This window comes from Sinohyriopsis cumingii, chromosome 18 (assembly GCF_028554795.1).
Source record: "Sinohyriopsis cumingii isolate HCF-2022 chromosome 18, ASM2855479v2, whole genome shotgun sequence".
In the NCBI taxonomy this organism is placed as follows: domain Eukaryota; kingdom Metazoa; phylum Mollusca; class Bivalvia; order Unionida; family Unionidae; genus Sinohyriopsis; species Sinohyriopsis cumingii.
Window position 1 is genome coordinate 100,774,605 of NC_142978.1, and position 21,452 is coordinate 100,796,056.

A 21,452-nucleotide genomic window follows, 5' to 3' on the forward strand; every position below is an offset into this window, starting at 1 on the left:
TGTTTCTTCAACGAAACAAAACATTACTTTACAGTTCCAATAGGCATAATATATTTTTATTCATTTGGTTAAAAAATAATATTTCAACTTAACCCGATTTCTGCATTCCCGGCTTTCATCGCTTTCCAGTCAATTGAAATGTAGGCCAACAAAACTTGTCCATTTCTTTTGTGAGAATTTGAATTTATTAGAGAAAGGACATCAGAGTAAAGCTGTACCGATTAATCGGCCATACTCATAAAAGGACCGATTATTGGTATAATTGGTATCAGCAGAAATAATCAGTGCTGATGTAAACAAATTTCCAGAATACAAATTTAATCATAACAGTCATCTTGACATGGCTTGAATTTTATATCAGAATTAAATAGTGAAAATGAAGGAGTAAACATTTGATTTGGGTGTTAATTGAAAGATAGTATATTCTTAAAAGCAAATACTTTTTAACACTCTTGCTGTAAAATATCGCTGATTGTCTGCTCACAACAAATTATCAATACCATGCATGCACTCATCCCAATCACAGCAGCCAACCAGCCAATGAGGCCTTGTTTGGCTGTTGATCTTCCAGCTTACACATTTCAGTAATGGTCCTGGCTTTTAAAAAGTTGTTGCCAAAAAAAATGGCCAATCTCAATATTTTGTTGCCAGCTTTCAAAAAATGTCACCTGAATAAGTAGTGAATATTTTTCCAAGACCATTAATGTAATAGGCAATGAAAATTGAAAAAGATGGGATAGTTATTACTTTATCGACAACAAGCAATACAGCCATAATATTATAAAATAAATCATTACATGACTGTTTTGCACTACTTCCATGGTCTTTGCATTGTGCATCACCATTAGTGCATAGGTCTAACTGTTGTCACCTGAAATAAATACATTATCAAATGTATAATATCTACTTTCCTTCAGTCTCTCTTTTTTTAATAGAAACATCAGGTATTAAGCAAATCTATATTATGTATATTATTTTCCAAATAATAGTTTTGTAAGAAACTTTATTTAGATACTGACATTTTAATACTAAAACCCTATGATCATTCTTTGCAATGTAAGATAAGTGACGTATAATGCGACTGTCGATTTCACACATTCAGGAATTAAATGCCCCCCCCTCCGTCAACCAGGAGTTCAGAAATTTATTTTTGCCGTGCTTTACTTGCTTTGCTTGTTAGTGAACTGCTTCCTAAATCACAGGAATGATCACTGAATGCTGTAGATTTTTTCTCGACAAGCAAAGTATCCATTCCCACCAATGAAACTTACACGAGTCAACTTGACCTGGCATTACTGTATCGTTTATATAAGCATTGATCACCGTCATTAAATTAAAAGAAGGAATGAAGAAACATGTAACAGAGCATCTATGCCCCAAAAAAACTAATTCTGAATAAATATGTTATTTAGTAAAGAATTTTATTTGCATATACGAGTTAACAATAAGAAATAATGTGGGAAATCGTTATCACATGTATGGTAGCTTGAGACCACATTTGAACTGTTAACATAAATCCACACCCATTTTAGGCATTGTTAGTTATAACAAAAATAGGGCATGGTTTACTTGTCAATCAAATGCTAGTGCTTTCACTAACTGTAGAACAGGCGGTTTCTTGAAATAATCGATCTCATAATCAGTATTGGCAATTTTAATAATCGGCTATAAGCAGTATCGGCGTAATCGGCAAAAAGTGACATCGGTACAGCTTTACATCAGAGTAAGTAAAGTCTGACTAAAACATTTTGACTTTACTTTGTATAAAAGCGCTGTTATTTTAGTTGCCAGTTGTGTGAAATATTCCTGAAAATTTTACTTTCATTATGATGTTAGTCGACATCAAAACACACTACACAGCCCTGTTAGTTAGGCAGTAAGACCCTGACGCCCAACACATAAATATCAGCATCAAGGTCTTACCTGTAGGACTAGTGGCTAACCCAGATTAACATATACTCCAAATGTTGTATTATCATGGCAAACAGGATTTTCTGATTAATTTTGGACATGTGCTGTTTAGTGGTTGTTTACATATGTAAAGCTGTAGCCAGTAAGGATGCAAATATCTTATTGCACAATTTCCTGTAAAATGTAAACATTTTTGTATAGTTTACATTGAAAAGGAATAAACATCACGTTTTTGTAAAGTGCATGCAATTGCCTTGATCATCATATACAAAACTCCAGTTGAACTTGCTATACGGGCATTGGCTTTGATTATGAAGTATATATGGTATATCGTCTGATGTTTGATGATTATAGATCATATACTGATAATGACATACACGTCCTTACAACATTACGCATGGAATTTCATTCCATGGTAGAGACAATATGGACCAAAATTGACAAAATGTTGCTTGTGATCCTATTTATCCTACATAAATAGGAAAGCAATAATAGTTAAACTGTTTTCTAAATCTGTAATATTTGAGTATTAATAATAATATTATTAATAGATTGATTTGTAAATATAGATGTTTTTGTCCAAAATGAAACTATAATTGATATATATATATATATATATATTTAAAAAAAATTATATAATTTTTTTTTGTTATCATGGATTTCAACTTAACTGGCATTAGTATAATCCATTAGTCACTGGATCATTTATTTTGATGGCAATATTCAGCCAGTGAAAGCGTGGACATTCCATCTTTTCACTAAGTTGAAATTTATGTTTATTATATGTGTGTGCTACTATACTTAAGTTAGGTAAATATCGCGATAATATAGTTTTGTTCTCCCATCATACGGTAATCTGGGTCAGCTGCCATCTGCGGTTTTATTTACATTTATACAATTGGATTGACAGATTTTTTATAAGAATAGATAAAGGAAAAGTCAGAGAAACTGTACAATTTGTAACAATGCAGCAATAATCGAGTGGTTTTAATATGTACATATAACAACATTAATCACCTCGATAATACAGTGTTCAAGGCTACCATGGGAGAACAACTCTATATTATCATTGTATTTGCCTAACTATGGGATGGTAGCTTGCACATATTATAATAAACATAAATTGCAACTTGCTTATGAGAAGGAATGTTCATGCTTGCACAGGCAGAATATTTCCACAAAAAACTGAAAGGTTCCAATGGTTAAATTGAACACACAAATGTAATTAGATTCGAAATCCATTAATAATAACATCACAAATTACCAACATATATTATTTAACTTTATATGAATTTTAAAAGCAATTGGACAAAGTAATATAAATATATAAAAAATATTATTATTATCATTGAAATGTTACTGATTTCAAGACAGTTGAACTGTTATTGCGTTCATATTTATGTCTGATAAGTATGATCATAAGCAACATTTTGTCAGTTTTGGTAATTATTGGCTACTGTGGAATGAAATTTCAAATTTAACCTTGTAAGGGGGGGCCCCGAGTGGCTGAGTGGTCTAAAGTGCTCTCCGTTATGGATCACTGCCATCTCACCTCTGTCTGCGTGGGTTTGAGTCTCAGATTCGGCCAATGTGGGTATGTGAGAAAGCTTGCCAGTAGCTTCTCGAGGGTCAGTGGTTCTTTCTGGGGATTTCCCGGGTTCTTCCTCCACCATTGATATTGGCCGCCATGTATAGCCTATTGTGTGTTGAAAAATGGCGTTAAACCCTGCAACAACTTAACCTTGTAAGGACAAGTATTTCACCTTCGGTATATAACCTATAATCATCAAACAATAAATTAAGTATATACCGTAATCAAAACCAATGCAGGTATGGCAAATTCAACAGGAGTTTTTTTATATGATAATCAAAGGAATTGCATGCACTTTACAAAAAAGTAATGTTCGTTGTTTTTCAATGAAAACGTACCAAAAATGTTGATATTTTAGAGGAAATTGTGCTATAAGATATTACCATCCTTACTGGCTACAGCTTTACATCTGTAAACAACTGCTAGACATCGCATGTCCAAAATTAATTGGAAAAATCTTGTTTGCCATGATAATATAGAGCCAGCAATAAAAAGCGTAGGATTATATGTTATACCAACGGCCCATCAAAACACCCCAAACCTTCGAAAGCACTCCAAGCCACCACAAACCCACAAATCACCCCAAACCCTCTTGTTATGTAAAAGGCTTCATATTTACATAATTTACTGGAATTTTCATAAAAAGCTCAGTGCTTTACAACAGATTGGCATAGAAGTACATATGTAGATATTACATAGAAACTAAAAGACAAAAGAGTACAAAACGACCATTGAACTAATATAAACAAACAAGTGAATGTTTTCTATTTTGGTGAATGTAATGTGTAGGAGCGGTATATATTCACAGCGAAAGAGAGAGACTGAAGGGGAGTATGCAGGAAGGCACATATGTGACCAGGCTAGCAGATACATCCATCCATCCATACATAAATGCATACATACATACATACATACATACATACATATAGTGGTACATTATTTTAGAGAACAAGGGACAGTAGGAAGGAGGCATGTAGGTAGGAATATTTATGGATGAAATAGATATATTAATAGCTAGACTGACAGACATGTAGCAAGACAGACAAATATAAATGAATGCACAGACCTGTCTACTGGAGGATGAGACCAGAAAACAAACAGCTAAAAAAAAGGCAGAATAGAAGAAGAGTGTGTGAGAAAATATCAAAAAGCGCAAATAATGCTAAGATTGATTCATAGGTGCAAATAAAATTGATCTAAAATTATCCTGTACAATATATAGTCAAAATTAATATCTGAACTTAACTCTTGCTGATCATAATCACCATAATCATACAAATTTCATCATTGTGAACATTAGTACAATATCACGAAAGTGGTTAAAATATAGGTAAAACTTAATAATTTATTTCAGCTCTTAAATTATTTATCCATTTTTCTCCCTGATCCTTTCTACAAATTGTAGACAAATTGTGCCAAAAGTTTTAGGATTTGTTTGTACAAAGACTGCCCTGCCATTTGAATTATTTTGTGGAATTTGTTTAGTTGGATGACTGCTTAGGTATTCATATAAAGCAACGGTTCCCAAAGTTGCATCATTTTTCTAAACGAAGCATGACACTCTCTTCTTAAAACTAGGATCTGTTGTGTGCATGGTATAATATCGACTAAGAATGACAGCAACATCATCATTGTTTGGCTGTTGACAAAGTGCTTCTCATGAATTGCCCATTGTGATGCCATTAGATGCAGTACATTTGTTTTCTTTATTCCAAGTGATGTAGTTCAATACTTTGAACAACTTTGTTTGGTGTAGTTGATACTTGGAATATGGTTGAATGTTGCTGGCAAGTGTTGTTTGTGGTACTGGTTGTGATGAGAAGTACCGGTGTGAAATAATTGGCAGTCAGGTTTTTTGTCTTATGGGGCCCATTCTGCTTCAGAGTATTGTAACATGGTCCTTTACATTGCAGTGAGTCTAGAAAGATCTTGCCAAGTCTTGAGTTTTTTTTCTTTCTTTTGATCAAGTGATGTTATAACATCATTATAAATAAAAACACTAAGACAAAAAAATAGCAATGAAGCATATGTTGTTAGTTCTTAGGACATGTTTAAGAAAATAAATTGACTTTACAATATTTTGAACAACTGTTCATTATACACTGAATAATGTGTTTATAGAGTTAATTGGAATAAGATGCAGTTGTCTTGACGAATACCAGAACTTTCATAGAATGTTTTTGTAATTATTAGTAAGTATTCTCATTGAAACCTTAATTTCTACTTGTGGCATCATGTCCCATCCAGTCACACTATCCTGACACCTGGCTGATTAATCCTAACATAGGGGCCCCAAGTGGCAGAGTGGTCTAAAGCGCTCACCATTCCGGATCACTGCCATCTCACCTCTGTCATTCTGGGTTGGAGTCTCGGGTTCGGTCAATATGGGTATGTGAGAAAGCTTGCCAGTAGCTTCTCGTGGCTCTTTTCGGGGTTTTCTCAGGTTCTTCCTCCACCATTAATACTGGCTGCCATGTATAGCTTATCTTGTGCTGAAAAATGACATTAAACCCTACAATAACAACAACAACCAATCCTAACACAGACTTCTTAATGCTAAGCACCAAGCGAGGCAGCTGCTAGCTAGTACCATTTATATGTCTTTGGCATGACTTGGCCTGGACTCGCATCCTCGTGTGTGTGTGTGTGTGCATGTGTGTGTGTATTTATATATATGTGTGTGTATATATATATATAAACATTAACATTTAATTCTGTGTTTTTTTCTTTCTTCTGGAAAGAAGAATTAAAATTGAATGAGAGCATATGAACTATACATACTCTGGTACTATATAAACTCTCAACCATAATTATCATCCCATTTTTACTTGATGCACTTTAAAATAGTTAATGGAAATCTTTGTCTTTTTACATGTCTCCTTTTGTGGAACTATTAAACTCACTTAACATAGCAGCCTTACAAGGAAAGAGTTGATGTTGTTATTTTTGGGTTTAATGCCATTTCTCGGCCTAAGATTCGCTATACATGGTGGCTAGTATAACTGTTGGAGGATGAACCTGGGAATATGGATTCCACCACATGTTTCATCCGTATTTCATTTGAAAACTACATCCATCATCACATGATCAGTAAAATGCTGAAAGCTACATGTATATTATTAATATTTCACCAAATATACTTTAACTGTTGTTTAAATACGCCAGTAACACAATGTAAATATACTGGCAATATTAACAATTATGTATTTGAGTATATTATAGTGTATTTGAGTATACTGGAATGTTTTTGAGTAAATAGAGGCACCCTTTTTCCACTGATTTCAAGTTTTTATGTTCCACATTGTGAGCAGCTATTAAGCTAAGATAAATCAAATTTATGTGTACCTACCCTATTGATCCAGCATTTGTAGTGTCTAATTAGAATTTTGTGAATTGTGATGTGTTTTAGGTTCTAAGTTTTGTAACTACATGTACTTTTATATCTATACATTACTTGCATTAATTGGTTTAATCCATGAGAGTAATTGTAAGGCAGTTCAATTTCATTGCTGAAACCCTGGCTGCATGTGTACAAACTGTCAATGTTCAGAAATGATCCAAACTCTTCAGAAGACAAATTTTCACAGTTTGAATGAGGCCACTGATGGCAAGAGTCACATAAAATGCAATCTGTAGTGCAATTCATATGACAAGAACCACAGGGCCAGAAAGTAGTTCCTCTTCAACACATAATGTTGTACCTTTTTGAAGTAATTTTTCAAGGACAATTGTCTTGATACTACTGATAAAGAAATTTGACACTGAAAACACCCAAATAAAAATGAAGTACAGTAATTTTCATTAACTTTATGTACTGTTCACCAGATTAGTGAAAACAACAAAGAGCTACAAAACAATATTGATGTTTCATTTGTCAAGCCACATTAATAATAACATAGGTACATCAATAATAAGGTAGAGGTATATAAAAGCAATCAAATGAGCAGTCGGAAAAAAACAGTGAGTAGACATAATGCATTGAGTAAGCAAATATGTGTGGGAAATTATCAACTTGTAAGTCAGTTTCAAATAACAGATGCCACCTGAAGCATCCTGAATGCTTCAATTTATAATTTGCCATTAACACCATCGCCAAATATTGCCAATTAAACAAACAGCACATTAATATCATAGGATTAATCAGTCATGTGGGCAAACTGATACCCCGGCTATTGTGACCTTAAAAATGACTGAATACAATGTTAAGAAGAACGTTAAAGGAATGGCTATTGTATTCATGTTTGAAATGATAATTACAGTATTGGGAAAGCAAATTTTCAATTGCTGGTTTACTGTAATTACAGTCCAGTAAATTATGTAAATAAAAAAGTATTTTTTATTTTATTCCTTTATATATGTAACCAGAGGGTTTGGGTTGGGGGTGTTTTGAAGGTTTGGAGTGGTTTGGGTGTTTTGAAGGCTTTGTGTGTTTTGAGGGACCTGTAAATGAATGTGAAAATTATATAAATAAAAAGTAGTTTTTGTTTTATTCCTTTTTTACTGTATATGTACATGTAACTAGAGGGTTTGGATTTGGGGTGTTTTGTTGTTGTTGTTGTTGTTATAGGATTTAACGCCATTTTTCAGCACACCATAGGCTATACATGGCGGCCAGTATTAATGGTGGAGGAAGAACCCGGGAAAACCCCGGAAAGAACCACCGACCCTCGAGAAGCTACTGGCAAGCTTTCTCACATACCCATTGGGGTGTTTTGAAGGTTTGGTGTGTTTTGAGGGACCTGTAAATGAGTATGATTCAGCTATAGTGTATGTACTTGACAAAATCTGCTAAGCAGACATCATTTATCAAGAAAAGCATGAGTGCAATGTAGTGTTAAAATGAACAACATAAAAAATGTCAAGAGAAACTGTATAAAGATATACATGCTAATGATAATAAATATCACCACTGACGATCCACTGGGTAAGAAGGACATCCAATGGGTAAGAAGGACATCAATCTTCTGCCTCTGCTATTGTAGATAGCATAACATTCATAATTAATTTAAGTATTGCAACCTCATCTGTCCCCAAAATATGGAAAACTGCAAAAGTAACTCCTATTCACAAATCTGGTTCTAAGGATGATGCTGATAACCACCGACCAATCTCAATACTACCAAACTTGTCAAAATTGATTGAAAAACATGTCCATGACTCATTCATGTCATATTTAACCAAACACTTGCTGTTACACCCTAATCAATCAGGCTTTAGACAGAACCATTCCTGTGAGACTGCCTTGATCTCCCTAACTGATAAATGGCTTCAAGCACTTGACCAAGGTAGAATAATAGGAACTGTATTTGTAGATTTCAGGAAAGCTTTTGACATGGTGGATCATGAAATCCTTTTGAAGAAACTGAAAATCTACCAGTGTGATGAAAGAACAATTAGATGGTTTACTTCGTACTTAATTGAGAGAACATAACATATTTACATAAATAATATTCTGTCTGAACCTGAAACAATTAGATATGGAGTACCACAAGGTTCAATTCTAGGTCCATTACTATTCATTTTATTTATTAATGACCTACCACTTTTACTAAGAGACTCAATATCATCTACAGATCTATATGCAGATGACACAACATTGTCAGACATCCAAAACACAAAATATGAACTTGAAATTTCTTTACAGAATGCACTAAACAAACTGGAAAACTGGTGCACATGTAATGGCATGGTGGTAAATACTGGTAAACTAAAATATTACTTATCTCAACACGGCAAAGAAGGACAAATCTTGATAGTGTTGAACTATGTCTGACATGGAAGGATACAAATCTGCAAATGGTCTGTCATGATAGACTACTTGGTGTTCTGGTAGATAATAACCTATCATGGACTGAACATATCAAACATATCAGTGAAAAAGTCAATTCAAGTTTATGGCTTCTCAGTAGGATAAGACATTTTCTCCCTGAAAGGCACAGAAAACTATTTTATAACAGTTACATACAACCTTATTTGGACTACTGTAGTACAGTATGGGGTAATTCAAATGATAAAAACATAGCAAAGCTGGCACATCTTCAAAAAAGAGCATTTGAGCTAATATCAATCCAGAAAGAAAGCAAGGAAAGTTTAGCTGGTAGGTTAAAAATATTACCTATTAAAGACCGAATCTGTTTGAGAAAAGCCAAATTAATGTACAGGATATCTCATAATAGTGCTCCTGAATATTTACAATCACTATTCCAGTATAGGCTACCTGGTAATACTCCCCACCTGTGATCCATGTCTACCAAACAGTATAAAATTCCCAAACCAAATAAGGAGTTATTTAAAAAAGTTTCCAATACTCTGGAACTCTGCTCTGGAATAGTATTCCAGTTGAGATTAGAAATGCCCACTCTATTTCCTTCTTTCAAACCCAATATATCCAGTGGCTTCAGAGATGCAGCTTAAATAAATAAATTCCTTTGTATGAGGGCCTCAGGGTAGATTAGTTTTTAGCTAATTGTGTTACCCTCTTTAAATAAGGTCATTATTATTATTATTATTATCCAATGGGTAAGAAGGACATCCAATGGGTAAGAAGGACATTCAGTGGGTAAGAAGGACATTCATTGGGTAAGAAGGACATCCAATGGGTAAGAAGGACATCCAATGGGTAAGAAGGACATCCAATGGGTAAGAAGGACATCCAATGAGTAAGAAGGACATCCAAAGGGTAAGAAGGACATCCAATGAGTAAGAAGGACATCCAGTGGGTAAGAAGGACATCCAACGGGTAAGAAGGACATCCAATGGGTAAGAAGGACATCCAAAAGGTAAGAAGGACATCCAATGGGTAAGAAGGACATCCAATGGGTAAGAAGGACATTCATTGGGTAAGAAGGACATCCAATGGGTAAGAAGGACATCCAATGGGTAAGAAGGACATCCAATGGGTAAGAAGGAGATCCAATGGGTAAGAAGGACATCCAATGAGTAAGAAGGACATCCAAAGGGTAAGAAGGACATCCAATGAGTAAGAAGGACATCCAGTGGGTAAGAAGGACATCCAACGGGTAAGAAGGACATCCAATGGGTAAGAAGGACATCCAAAAGGTAAGAAGGACATTGATTGAGCAATTGGACAATAATTGACATCAGAACCTGTAGGAAAACAATGCTTTACATGAAATAATTTTGAGACCTGAATGAACACACTGTTGAATTCAATGTAATTTGTTTATTTGTTTTCATGTATAAAGTAAACAGTTGCAAATTTATGTTCAATAATAATAGTACAAAAATAGGGCCCTATTAGGTACATGGCATTGGAGATGTACTTTGAGCCAGGGCTTGTGTTTTTTTTTTTTTTCTTTCTTAAGTCACATGGTCTGGGTCTGGGTCTTAAAAAACATTTTTTTGTTGCTTTTTCTGAACCATACATATCCGCATTGCATGGAATACATTTTCAAATTTGAAGCGAGTTTCAGTTTTATGGGTGTTTAAAAATATAATATTGATATTTGGTTTTCAAATTTGTTAACTAAATAAAACTTTTGATCTTGAGGAGGTTTAAATAAATGAAGTTCAGTTTTGATGGGTTTCACCATGTATACATAATGTGATAAAGACATTTCTGTTGGAACAATAACAGAGAGTTATTGTAAATAGAATCTTTGGAGTAGAAATCAGTCATACATGGGATTCCTCAAGGATCTGTCCTGAGTCCAATACTCTTTGTGTTTTATATATGTTATATGCTCTCATTCCTGCAAAAAGATAAACATATTATGAATGGAACATCTCATAACTGGATGTTAAAGTTTCATCCCAAAATTCTGAAACAAAGTGAATGAGACCTTAAAAAAAATAAAAAAGGAATTTCAGTACAGTTTAAAATCAGGAGAAAAACCTAATGGAGTGTGCAAAGTCTGAAAAAGATTTAGGAGTAATAATAGACAATAAACTAGCATTTGAAAATTATATCTGTGAAAAATTGGACAAGGCAAACTCAGTAGTAGTTGTAATCTGTAGAACATTAAATATCTTCGCACTGTTATGTGTAAACTTAGCTATTCACCAGAGATGAAAAGTGTGACCAGATATGTTTTCAGTGAAATTGTCAAAGGTGATGAAACATGGATTTATTGAACCTGACTCCAGAGAGAGGTTTGGATCAGAGAAAACAAGCAGAGACTGCCAATGCCTTGACGTAATCAGACTCTCAAGAGAGTTTTGTGTGCGTTATGTCTTTATACAGGGGGCCCATTCATCCCAGTACCTGTGTCTAACTCTGCTAGTGCCACTGGTCATTTATGTGCATCCGTATTGGTGCCAAAAGTTGTGGAACACTACCAACCACCGATCCTCTGAATGGTACTGAGGTATCCATCTGCTCCGTGACAACACACAATTGCATAAATCTGCCATTTTGACAGACTTCCAGAAGCAGCATAGAATCTAGACTTTTCCACTTCCTCCATGTAGCCCTTATCAAAGAACAAAATGATTTTGGGCTGATTTATGTTTTCAGTGATTTGCCGAGGGGCAGATGATTTGAAAGTGGCTGTGCAACTAGGGAAAGTAAATATTCTGAAAGGCGTATAATAATGGGATGATCAGACTGAGAAAACATGTAGATGTTCATGGGGAGATTATGCTCTGATGTATTTTTACCAATACAAAACATTGCTACAGACAGCTCTGAATGTCTCACTCTCTGTTTTTATTTCATCTCTTTATTTTCTATACAGATGGCCAGAACACAAAAGAACAAAGCCACTATGGGTCATCTTGGCTTACTTAAAGCCCGGTTAGCAAAATTACGAAGGGAGTTGATTGAACCAAAAGGTGGCAGTGGTGGCGGTGGGGAAGGTTTTGATGTGGCAAAAACTGGAGATGCAAGAATTGGCTTTGTTGGTAAGACATTAAAGGAAAAAAGAAAAGAGAAACAAAAGGCAAGAACAGTTTCTTAAATATGAAAATGAAGGATATTTCCTTACTTGTAATATGAGATTTGTCATTATTTCAGTGTTTGCAAGGTCAGACCATTTGAAAGCGTTTTGAAATTTTGTATGTCTAAAAAGTTTTGTATAACCACTTGTATGAGACTTTGAATATCTTGTCATGATCCAATAGTAGATTTGTATAATGGTTAGCTATTTTTTTCAAGTAAAAGAATAAAAACAATTCACTGATATTTGCCTCATCATGTATGTGTCCCATGAAAGTACAGACCCCAGACCTCCCCCCGTAACACGCTTATCAATAATGCCATTCCATACATAAGGGAGTAAATACTGTTTATTCTGTTTGATTAGTACCTTTTGTGAACAAATGTATTTGTTTCGTACATCACTGGATTTTAAATGGATTGCATCCATGTATGTAAGTTTGTCATTTTTTGTTATTCTTTGCTAATGGCTAAAAGTGTGCTGCACATAATCTGACATCATTCAGTTGCTGATTATCATATGTAATTTATATTTTGAACTGACAATGAGATATCTTAGTGATTAAAAAACCTTGACTACTCATTGCTCTTGTTACAGATAGATGTTCATTTATGTAATTGCAATTTGGGTGTAGTAGTGGTAAATATGTGATTGTGATGTCCGAATTAAAAAGGAATGAATGTCAGGCAACCTTGGCCTCAAGAGCAACCTGTCATGTCGTCGTTGTTAATCATACGTACAACAATATGGGTTGAAAGAAGCTATCTTAATCTTTGTAAACTCTGTAACAACAATTAACAGTCATGTTGTTAAATTTTTCAGGTTTTCCTTCTGTTGGAAAGTCCACCCTTCTAAGTAATCTAGCAGGCGTGTATTCTGAAGTTGCTGCCTATGAGTTTACAACACTGACCACTGTACCAGGTGTTATCCGATACAAGGGAGCAAAAATTCAGGTCAGGAATGCTTTTCTTTAAATCAATCAACATGCTTTGTATATTTAAAGTGAATAATTTTCATGCTTTAGACCTGGAGAATACCTTATCCTTGTAGAAATTGGTTGCATGAAAGACTAAAATATTTTCAAATAAATATAAAAAGATAACTGACAGCTTTTAAAAAATATTCCTAAAAAAGTAGTGTAGAAATTTTCGACCTGGAAAAATCAAATTGTTTAACAGCATATTATTGATGTCATTTTTCATACTGTAGGGTGCTGAAATTTGAAAGTTTTCTGTATTGGAATATTTGGCAGATATTTGTGCATATTCGATGCATCCATGAACCACTTCCTTTGGTGAATTATTTTGGTATTTTGGTCATTAACTTTGAAGTTACTTGACTATCATTCCCATGTAGTCAAAATGAAACCACTGCCAACCTTAAATCTGAATCACGACTATTAAAGCATAACAGAGGTAAAAGCTCTGATGTTGATGTTGAGTTTTTATAATTTATCAGGTTCAGGTGATTTAGTAATGTATACGTAGACAAAGAACTGGTAGATTTTGAGTATGAGAAATGGCAGCTATAGTTGGTCACACAGTTTCACTGGCTTGAGGGTGAATAGGTTCTCTCAAGATTAAAGCACATAAAAAATTCTTCATTGAAAAATAATTATATAACTATAATGATCAGATTTTACTCTTAAATCTTCTTTCCATAATAGATGTGTACCAGAAATGTAAAATAGTGAAAATTGATGTTGAATGTAACATGTACTGCACTGCTGTAACAGTTAACTGGCAGGCCTATCTGTATGGAGTCAGATAGGTAACAGTTGTTCTATTTATAGCACGCGTCACTGTGTAACTTTGCTACATGTATATCAACGGCCTACAAAACCATACACTCTATGAGGTAAAGAGTTAATTGTATTATTGAAAGGGTGTAGTTCGAATCCTAGCATTTGACCAGCCTGGGACAGCTACAGTGGTGTGTCCTTGGGTAAGGCACTTTACTCCAATTACCTTGGCACTAAATAACCTACTTGTGTTGATGTGCTGTAAAGCACTAAACCAAATAGTTCTCTTTGGTTGTTTAAATATTTATCTTTGTGCTCTTGATAGAGGTTTTGAACAGGTGAAAAAATGTGACAAAAATTTAAAGTTTAGAACTTATTAAACCCTGACTGAATGCTGTGGCATCTGTGTCTGGTAGAATTTGGTTTGTTCATTTTACTTCTTGCATGTTTCTGTGTGTGTTCATATTGAGAAGAATTGGTTTAGTAAGTCAGTCTTCAAGACATGGAGCATTGAGGGTTTAGGGAGTTGATTTGAGACTCAAGAAGTGTTTTCTGGTCCCAAGGGGGTCAGTGGCATATGACCTAAATAAATAATGTTGCACAGTTGGGAATAAATTATATGCCCATAATAAGCCTTAAGAAAATAACTGGAAAATTATGTTTTGAATATATATATATATATATATATATATATATATATATATATATATATATATATATATATATATATATATAAAATAAAGAATTTAATATGCTTCCAAAAAAAACCAGCTCACAGAGATAGCATTGTCATATATCTTCACCACACATGCATGCACCACACAGAATCACCATCATGCAGATATTATAGAGGTCTTGCTAGGATTTTAAAACTAGGAGTCCAGGAACCTTAAAACTGGAGTTGTTTTTCTGGATCTAACAGTGACATGGTCTGGCATTAACGGCTGCTGTAAAAAATTTCCAGAGTATTGCCACACTGGATAGTTGAGACTGGAACTGTTCCTTTGCAACAGGCACTTCAGAGTGCACATCAGAGAGAGCTGCAGTTCGTGGAGGCATCAGACTAATGGACTCCCTCAAGGGTCTGTTCTTTCACCAAGTTGTTCAATGTATATATCAATGACTTACCTTTAACACAGTCATGCAAGTTCATGTATGTAGATGTCATTGCTCTTGGGACCCAAAGTTGCTCATTTACTGAGCTTGAGAGAGGGTACTGAACAAGGACCTAGAGCATATGACAGACTTCTTCAAGAAATGGCATCTACAGCCAAACGCAACAAAGACAGTCTCCAGTGTCTTCCACCGTAACAGTGCAAATGCGAACCATGAGCTTTGCATCCTCCTCAGTGGGCAGCAAATAAAACATGACCTGACACCAACATACCTTGGTGTGAGTCTTGACAGATCGCTGACATTCTGCATCCACTCAAAGAAAACTGCAGCAAAACTTAGCACTCAAAACAGCCTACTCCTCAAGCTGGCTGGCTCAGCCTGCTAAGACACTCAAGACATCAGCACTGGCCCTCTGTTATTCAACAGCTGAGTATTTTGCTCCTGTCTGGGATTGATCATCCCACACTAAGTTAATTGATGTCCAGCTCAACATAACAATGCACATAATCTCTGGAACACTATGTCCTTCTCCTTTACCAGTGCTGCCGGTTCTCAGCAACATTCCTCCTTCACATCTGCATCACCAGGAAGCAACTACAAAAGTATTGGCTAAGGTCTTTGCTAGTGAGAAACCTCCACTGTACATGGACATCACCTCACATCCAGCAGTCCGTTTGACTTCAAGATGCCTGATCTGGTTAGGTTCGTTACTGGAGGATATGACAGCTATTTTGGCATGAAGTGTTGAGTGGTCTTCAGCAGATGTTGTAAACCAATCCCTCATAGCTGAGCAATCTGTCTGCCCTCCTGGCTTCAACCTTCCACATCATCAATTGGCCACAGTGAACCACTTTTGGACAGGACAGCGGCATTGTGCAGTCAGTCTTGTCCGATGGGGCCAGGCCTCTAAAACTCTTCCTGTTGCTGTGGAGCTCTTCAGACCATGTCACACACTGTGAACAACAGTTCACTGACAAAGTTCCCTGGTGGACTGCAGGCTCTGCACCTTGCTAATGAAGATGATGTTAAATGGCTGAGCATGCACTGCACACGATAATAATAACTTCTCCAATACATACCTGAAGTCCTGCATTTTTCCTGATGCACAGCATTTATACTGTGTTGGCATATGTCATATACTCCAGAATGACTGATGTTGTCATGCTGTTCGCAGCATGTCTAAAAGTGTAAAATGCTGCTCGTTACTGCTGTGTTTCACAAATTCCTACTCTTCAGCCTGAAAGCTAGTTTTGATAGAGTTAATTGTTTTCACAGAGGGATCATCCTTCTCTAAATCACAGCTGCTATTCAACATTTTACCCTAAAAAATGAATTACTCATGCACATACTCCTAACTGTCCATATTATTGAAATGATCACGTTTTGCAAAATATGTATGCACTCAAATTCAACTTGAACTATCCAATAATCTTTAATACAGACGGCTTGAACAGTCTCATTAAAGGCATCAAAGTGTATAACATTTTTTTTCAAGACACATCTCTAATTTAAGTGACTTCAATCAAATTAGGTTGTTCTACTTTGTGTACTTTACCAGCAAAAATGATACTAAAATCCAAGACACACACACACACACATTATATTGGTTATGGGCATATATTAAACTATCCCTCTATCTCTTATTTTCTTAAGAATTTTGGGAAAATGTGTTTTTATTGTACAACTGTGCTATGTATATCTTCTGTACATTGTGTATTATCATTCATGTTCATAGCTTTTAAGGGTTACTTAGTTAATAACATGATAAATACTAATATTCCACAATGATCATAAGTTAACACTTTAAAGATAAGTTGTTCACATGTAGTACATAAATTCATTCATAAAGTTACAACATTTAAATGTACTTTAATTCAAGTAAACACCACGACTTGATTTTAGGACTGAGTTTTGAACAGCCATGCTGTCCTAATTTCTGATTAGTTTTGTTAAACAGCTAATCTGTTTACAGTTGAGATAATAGGTACACAATACTGTCTATTAGTAATTGACATAAGAGACTTATTATATGGAATTAGGCATTCTTAGTAGTAAACATCAGTCTTGGAAGTTATTCAGTTATGTTGAGAAGATTCATTTATTTTATTTATTGGATTTATAGTGCTTGAATTATCCAGATTAATTGGAATAGTAGGTGTGACAGAATTACTGTAAATTCATTTGGAGATTGTTTGGATATTTGATAGCTGTTATGGAAATACTGTGAATTCATTTAAAGACATTTTGGGATTAATTCACTTTGATTCTTCAGTACTGTTGGTACACCATTACATTACTGAACATTTGAATACCTTTGGAACTCATTCAGATTGTTTGATACTTTTGGAATTGATTGAACAATAAGGACTATTTTGGATTTCTTTCTGTAAGTTATTTTTACTCTTTTCATATTGCATTTTAGGAAAATAAAAATACATTTTAAATATTACAAAAGCTTGTTAGTTTTCAGTCTTTTTTGTTACTTATTTTAAGAACATAGAGTTGTAACAGTTGTCAGTGGGTTTGATAGTCAAAATCGTATTTCATGTGACACCCATTGATATGGCAAGTATATATATCTTATTCTTGTCCTACTCACCAATAACTCCAGTTCTATAAAAGTTCACTTATCTAGTTCAGTTAATAAACTCTGCTTTTAAAGTTTGGTTTGGTTAGGTTTTTAATGGCACAGCAACACAAGCTGGTTATTATAGCCAAGGTAGTTGGCCTAAAGTGCCTTCCCCAGCAACCCACTGTGGTAGTTGACTTGGGCTGGTAGGATTTGAATCTGTACACTTTTGATCATGAGTCCAATATGCTAAGGACTAAGCCTTCATGGCTCCTGCCTTCATTAGTCACCTCTTACGACATGCAGGAGGTCATGTCAGGCCTACTCTTTTTTCCAGGGCTGGCAGATGGTAACTTGATAAGTGTTGTGGATAGCAGTAATCCCATTAGATTTTCCGTGCATTGAGCAATCATATGAATGCCTAACTCATATTTATTCAACATTATTACATGCTAAAATGGCCAGCAATATTCAAGTCTTTCTATTTCATCATACAGAGTGCCTTTCAAATCAATGCAGATTGAAGTGGAAAGTTAATGTGTTTTTAACTTTATTTCTGAGTTGGCTAATGTAATCAAATTAATTTGTTCCTTTCAAAATAACTTCAAATCTCTTTACTTCTCACAGCTTTTAGATCTTCCAGGGATTATTGAGGGTGCCAAGGATGGTAAAGGAAGAGGGAAGCAAGTAATTGCTGGTATGGTTCAGATAGGCTAAGGCAAAAATCATTTGCAAGACTTGTGGCTGCAGATTTTATGTTTACTAAATAAGAGTTATTACCATATACCTACATAGGATTGCAGACTTAGGGAGATAATTAACTCACAGTGGAAAAAAATACAATTATTTAGATACATATATTTTTGCTATTTATGATTTTTATTTTCTTTCAATTAGAATTTGAAAGGTAAATGGTAGGTGTTTTATATTGTCAAGAAAAACTCAGAATTGCGCTGTCTGCACAGAGCATTTACAATATTCATTCATCCTGTTCGTGTTTTTAGGTCTTCTAGTTTTAAAGCAGAGGAGCTTATGGCATGGTCTGTTGTCCATTATCTGTCCATTAGAACAAGTTTGTAATTGCTTCTCCTCCTAAACTACTTGGAGGATTGCCTTGAAACTTTACACACACACACACACACACACATGGTCCTAAATGAAAATGATGCTATCTGACATCCAATATAGCCACCATTTAAGCCATCTTGAAAATCTTGTTTTTCCTACTTCCCTAACTGGATAGTCATATCATTATAGGGTTTTAACTGAAAGAATTCTTTTGATGTCTCATTGGTGCTATAACGAAAATGATGCCGATTTTATGTCCAATATGGCTGGTACTATGGTCATTGTGAAAATCCTGTTGCAGATACTCTTTCTACATGAATGGTCATGTGAACAGGGGGTTTCCGCTGAAAGACTTATTGTTGTCACAACTCTGTTGGAACTGAAGTCATATTGACATGGGATTTTCACCAGAAGACTTATGATGAAGCCCAGTTCGTTTTTAATGAAAATGGTGTTGATTTGATATCCAAAATGGGGGTGCCACAGCAGCCATGTTGAAAATCTTGTTATTGCGACTCCTCTTGAGTGGAAAGTCATATGTTGAAAATGTTATCTCTGTTCCTCCCCAAATGGATGGCTATATCAACATGGGATTTTCACCAATAGATTTCTTATAATACCTAGTTGGTCTTAAATAAAAATGGTGCCAGATGTATAGCCGGTATGGCTGCCATGATTACTGTCTTAAAACTCTTGTTGTCAGACTAAAAAATTACCTACAATTACTCAGAACTGAGTAAAAATACATGGTACCCAGGGAAGGTACTTCTTAAAAATATATTCTTGGGTACTCTGGTTACTCGGGCAGTTCATATGAAACTGATAAAAGTTCTAAATTGTACCTATGGCGACTGCTACAGATTAAAAGTGCCTTCCCTGAGTCCCAAGTTTACTTTACTGGAACAGCCCTAGAAAAGTTTGTTAAAATGATGAGTAATTGCAAGTAATTTTAAGTAATGTTAAGTAATTATTTTACTAAGCAAAATATTATTATTTAGTAATTATTTTACTGAATAAAATATTGTTAATAATTTTTTCACTGGTAAAATGTTATTTCTTTGTAATTATTTTACTCAGTAAAATATTAGTAATTATTTCACTTGGTAAAATGTTATTTCTTATTAATTATTTTTGCCAAGATATTACTTAGTAATAAATTTACTAAATAAAATATTTTGCTTATTAATTTTGCTGAATAATTTTTAAGTAAACACAGAAATAAGTAATTATGAGTAAATAGAGGCAAGCAGATGTAAGTAACTTTAAGTAAAACAGCAGATTGGTGAAGATTTCATAAAGGCATGCAATTTTCATCTTGCAACAGTCATTCTACATTACTCAAACCAAAATCACACTCTTTGTACAAACTTGTGAGAACCATGAGCAAACTGTTATCATGCAAGCTCTTATTTAGAACATTATGGCAACCATATAAAAGAAATATTGCAAGCTTACAGAAAATTGCAGCAAACTTGCACAGTCCTAAATAGTGTAATATACAAGCTTTTGCAAGCCTAAATTATGTAATGAACAAACTTGTACAGCCATAATCAAGAAAAAATCAAGCTTGTGCAAGCTATCAAGTTCTGCACAAGGTTAATTGCTGTCAAAATATTCCATGCAAAAATGTCATTATGGACCTTTCATGTGTACTCTTCATGAGGATACAATTGTTGCAATTAAATTAACAAAGAGGCTATATATAAAATAAATGGAACAAATTAAAACTATTTCTGAAGTAGATCTATTTATAAAAATAAACATTTTTTAAACATCCTTTTGAAAAAAGTGTTTAAACTTCTTATCAAAGTATGTTGCTTATTCTCTGTATTATCAGGTGAAAATTACAAGTCAGCAAATTTGCATCAGATACTGCATTTACCAGATGATGTAAAATAACTTGGACCATTATGAGTGTATCCATGTTATGTATTTCAAAGCATGAATGATAATGCTTGGTTTAAATTACCAGTTCTTGTAGATCATATTAAAAAAGAAAGTACTCAAGGGTACTTTTAGTGTAAGCTTACAAGTACTAAATACCACTTCACAATTACAGTTCTTACACCAGATTGGCTACCTTTGTGTACACAGAAATCTAATGTGAGATTTTACTTGTGTTAGTCTCATGTGTATTTCTGCATGCAAATTAAGTTCAACTCACATGAGCAATATAATCTGACAAAATCTGAAAATCACATAAGCAGGATCACTAAGTAAAGATTCTACAAATTCAGGTAGCTACACAGAAGGGCAAGCTCTTCAGTCTAAAAAATCTCACACAGCCATTTCCTTGAATTTGTAGGAAGGTCTTCAGATTTTTTTAATGTATGGCTTTAGAAATTTGTTTGCTTCACTTCCTTATAGACATCTCTTTTGGGCAGGATGGTGTCAGATGGTTAGGTTCCCACTCCCAGCTGTTAAAATCATAAACTATTTGGTGAAAAACAAGAATATTAACCACTGAACCATTTCTTCTAAACAAATTATTTCAGAATAAAATCTTGCATCCTCCCCTGCTTCTTGTACATTCAGGTACCATCCACGGAAATAGATTGC

The 21,452-nt window shown here is 34.6% G+C and overlaps 1 protein-coding gene across 2 annotated transcripts in view; it reads left to right on the forward strand.

Moving 5' to 3' along the window:
* The window catches only part of LOC149777596 (developmentally-regulated GTP-binding protein 1), a 59,445-nt gene that overhangs the window by 792 nt on the left and 37,201 nt on the right, over nucleotides 1–21,452 (forward strand). For both annotated transcript variants that reach the window (XM_089942237.1, XM_089942238.1), the window contains exons 2-4: nucleotides 12,199–12,364; nucleotides 13,222–13,352; nucleotides 18,453–18,522. In XM_089942237.1, the coding sequence (XP_089798363.1) occupies nucleotides 12,199–12,364; nucleotides 13,222–13,352; nucleotides 18,453–18,522 (367 nt within the window). The remainder of the gene's footprint in view (nucleotides 1–12,198; nucleotides 12,365–13,221; nucleotides 13,353–18,452; nucleotides 18,523–21,452) is intronic.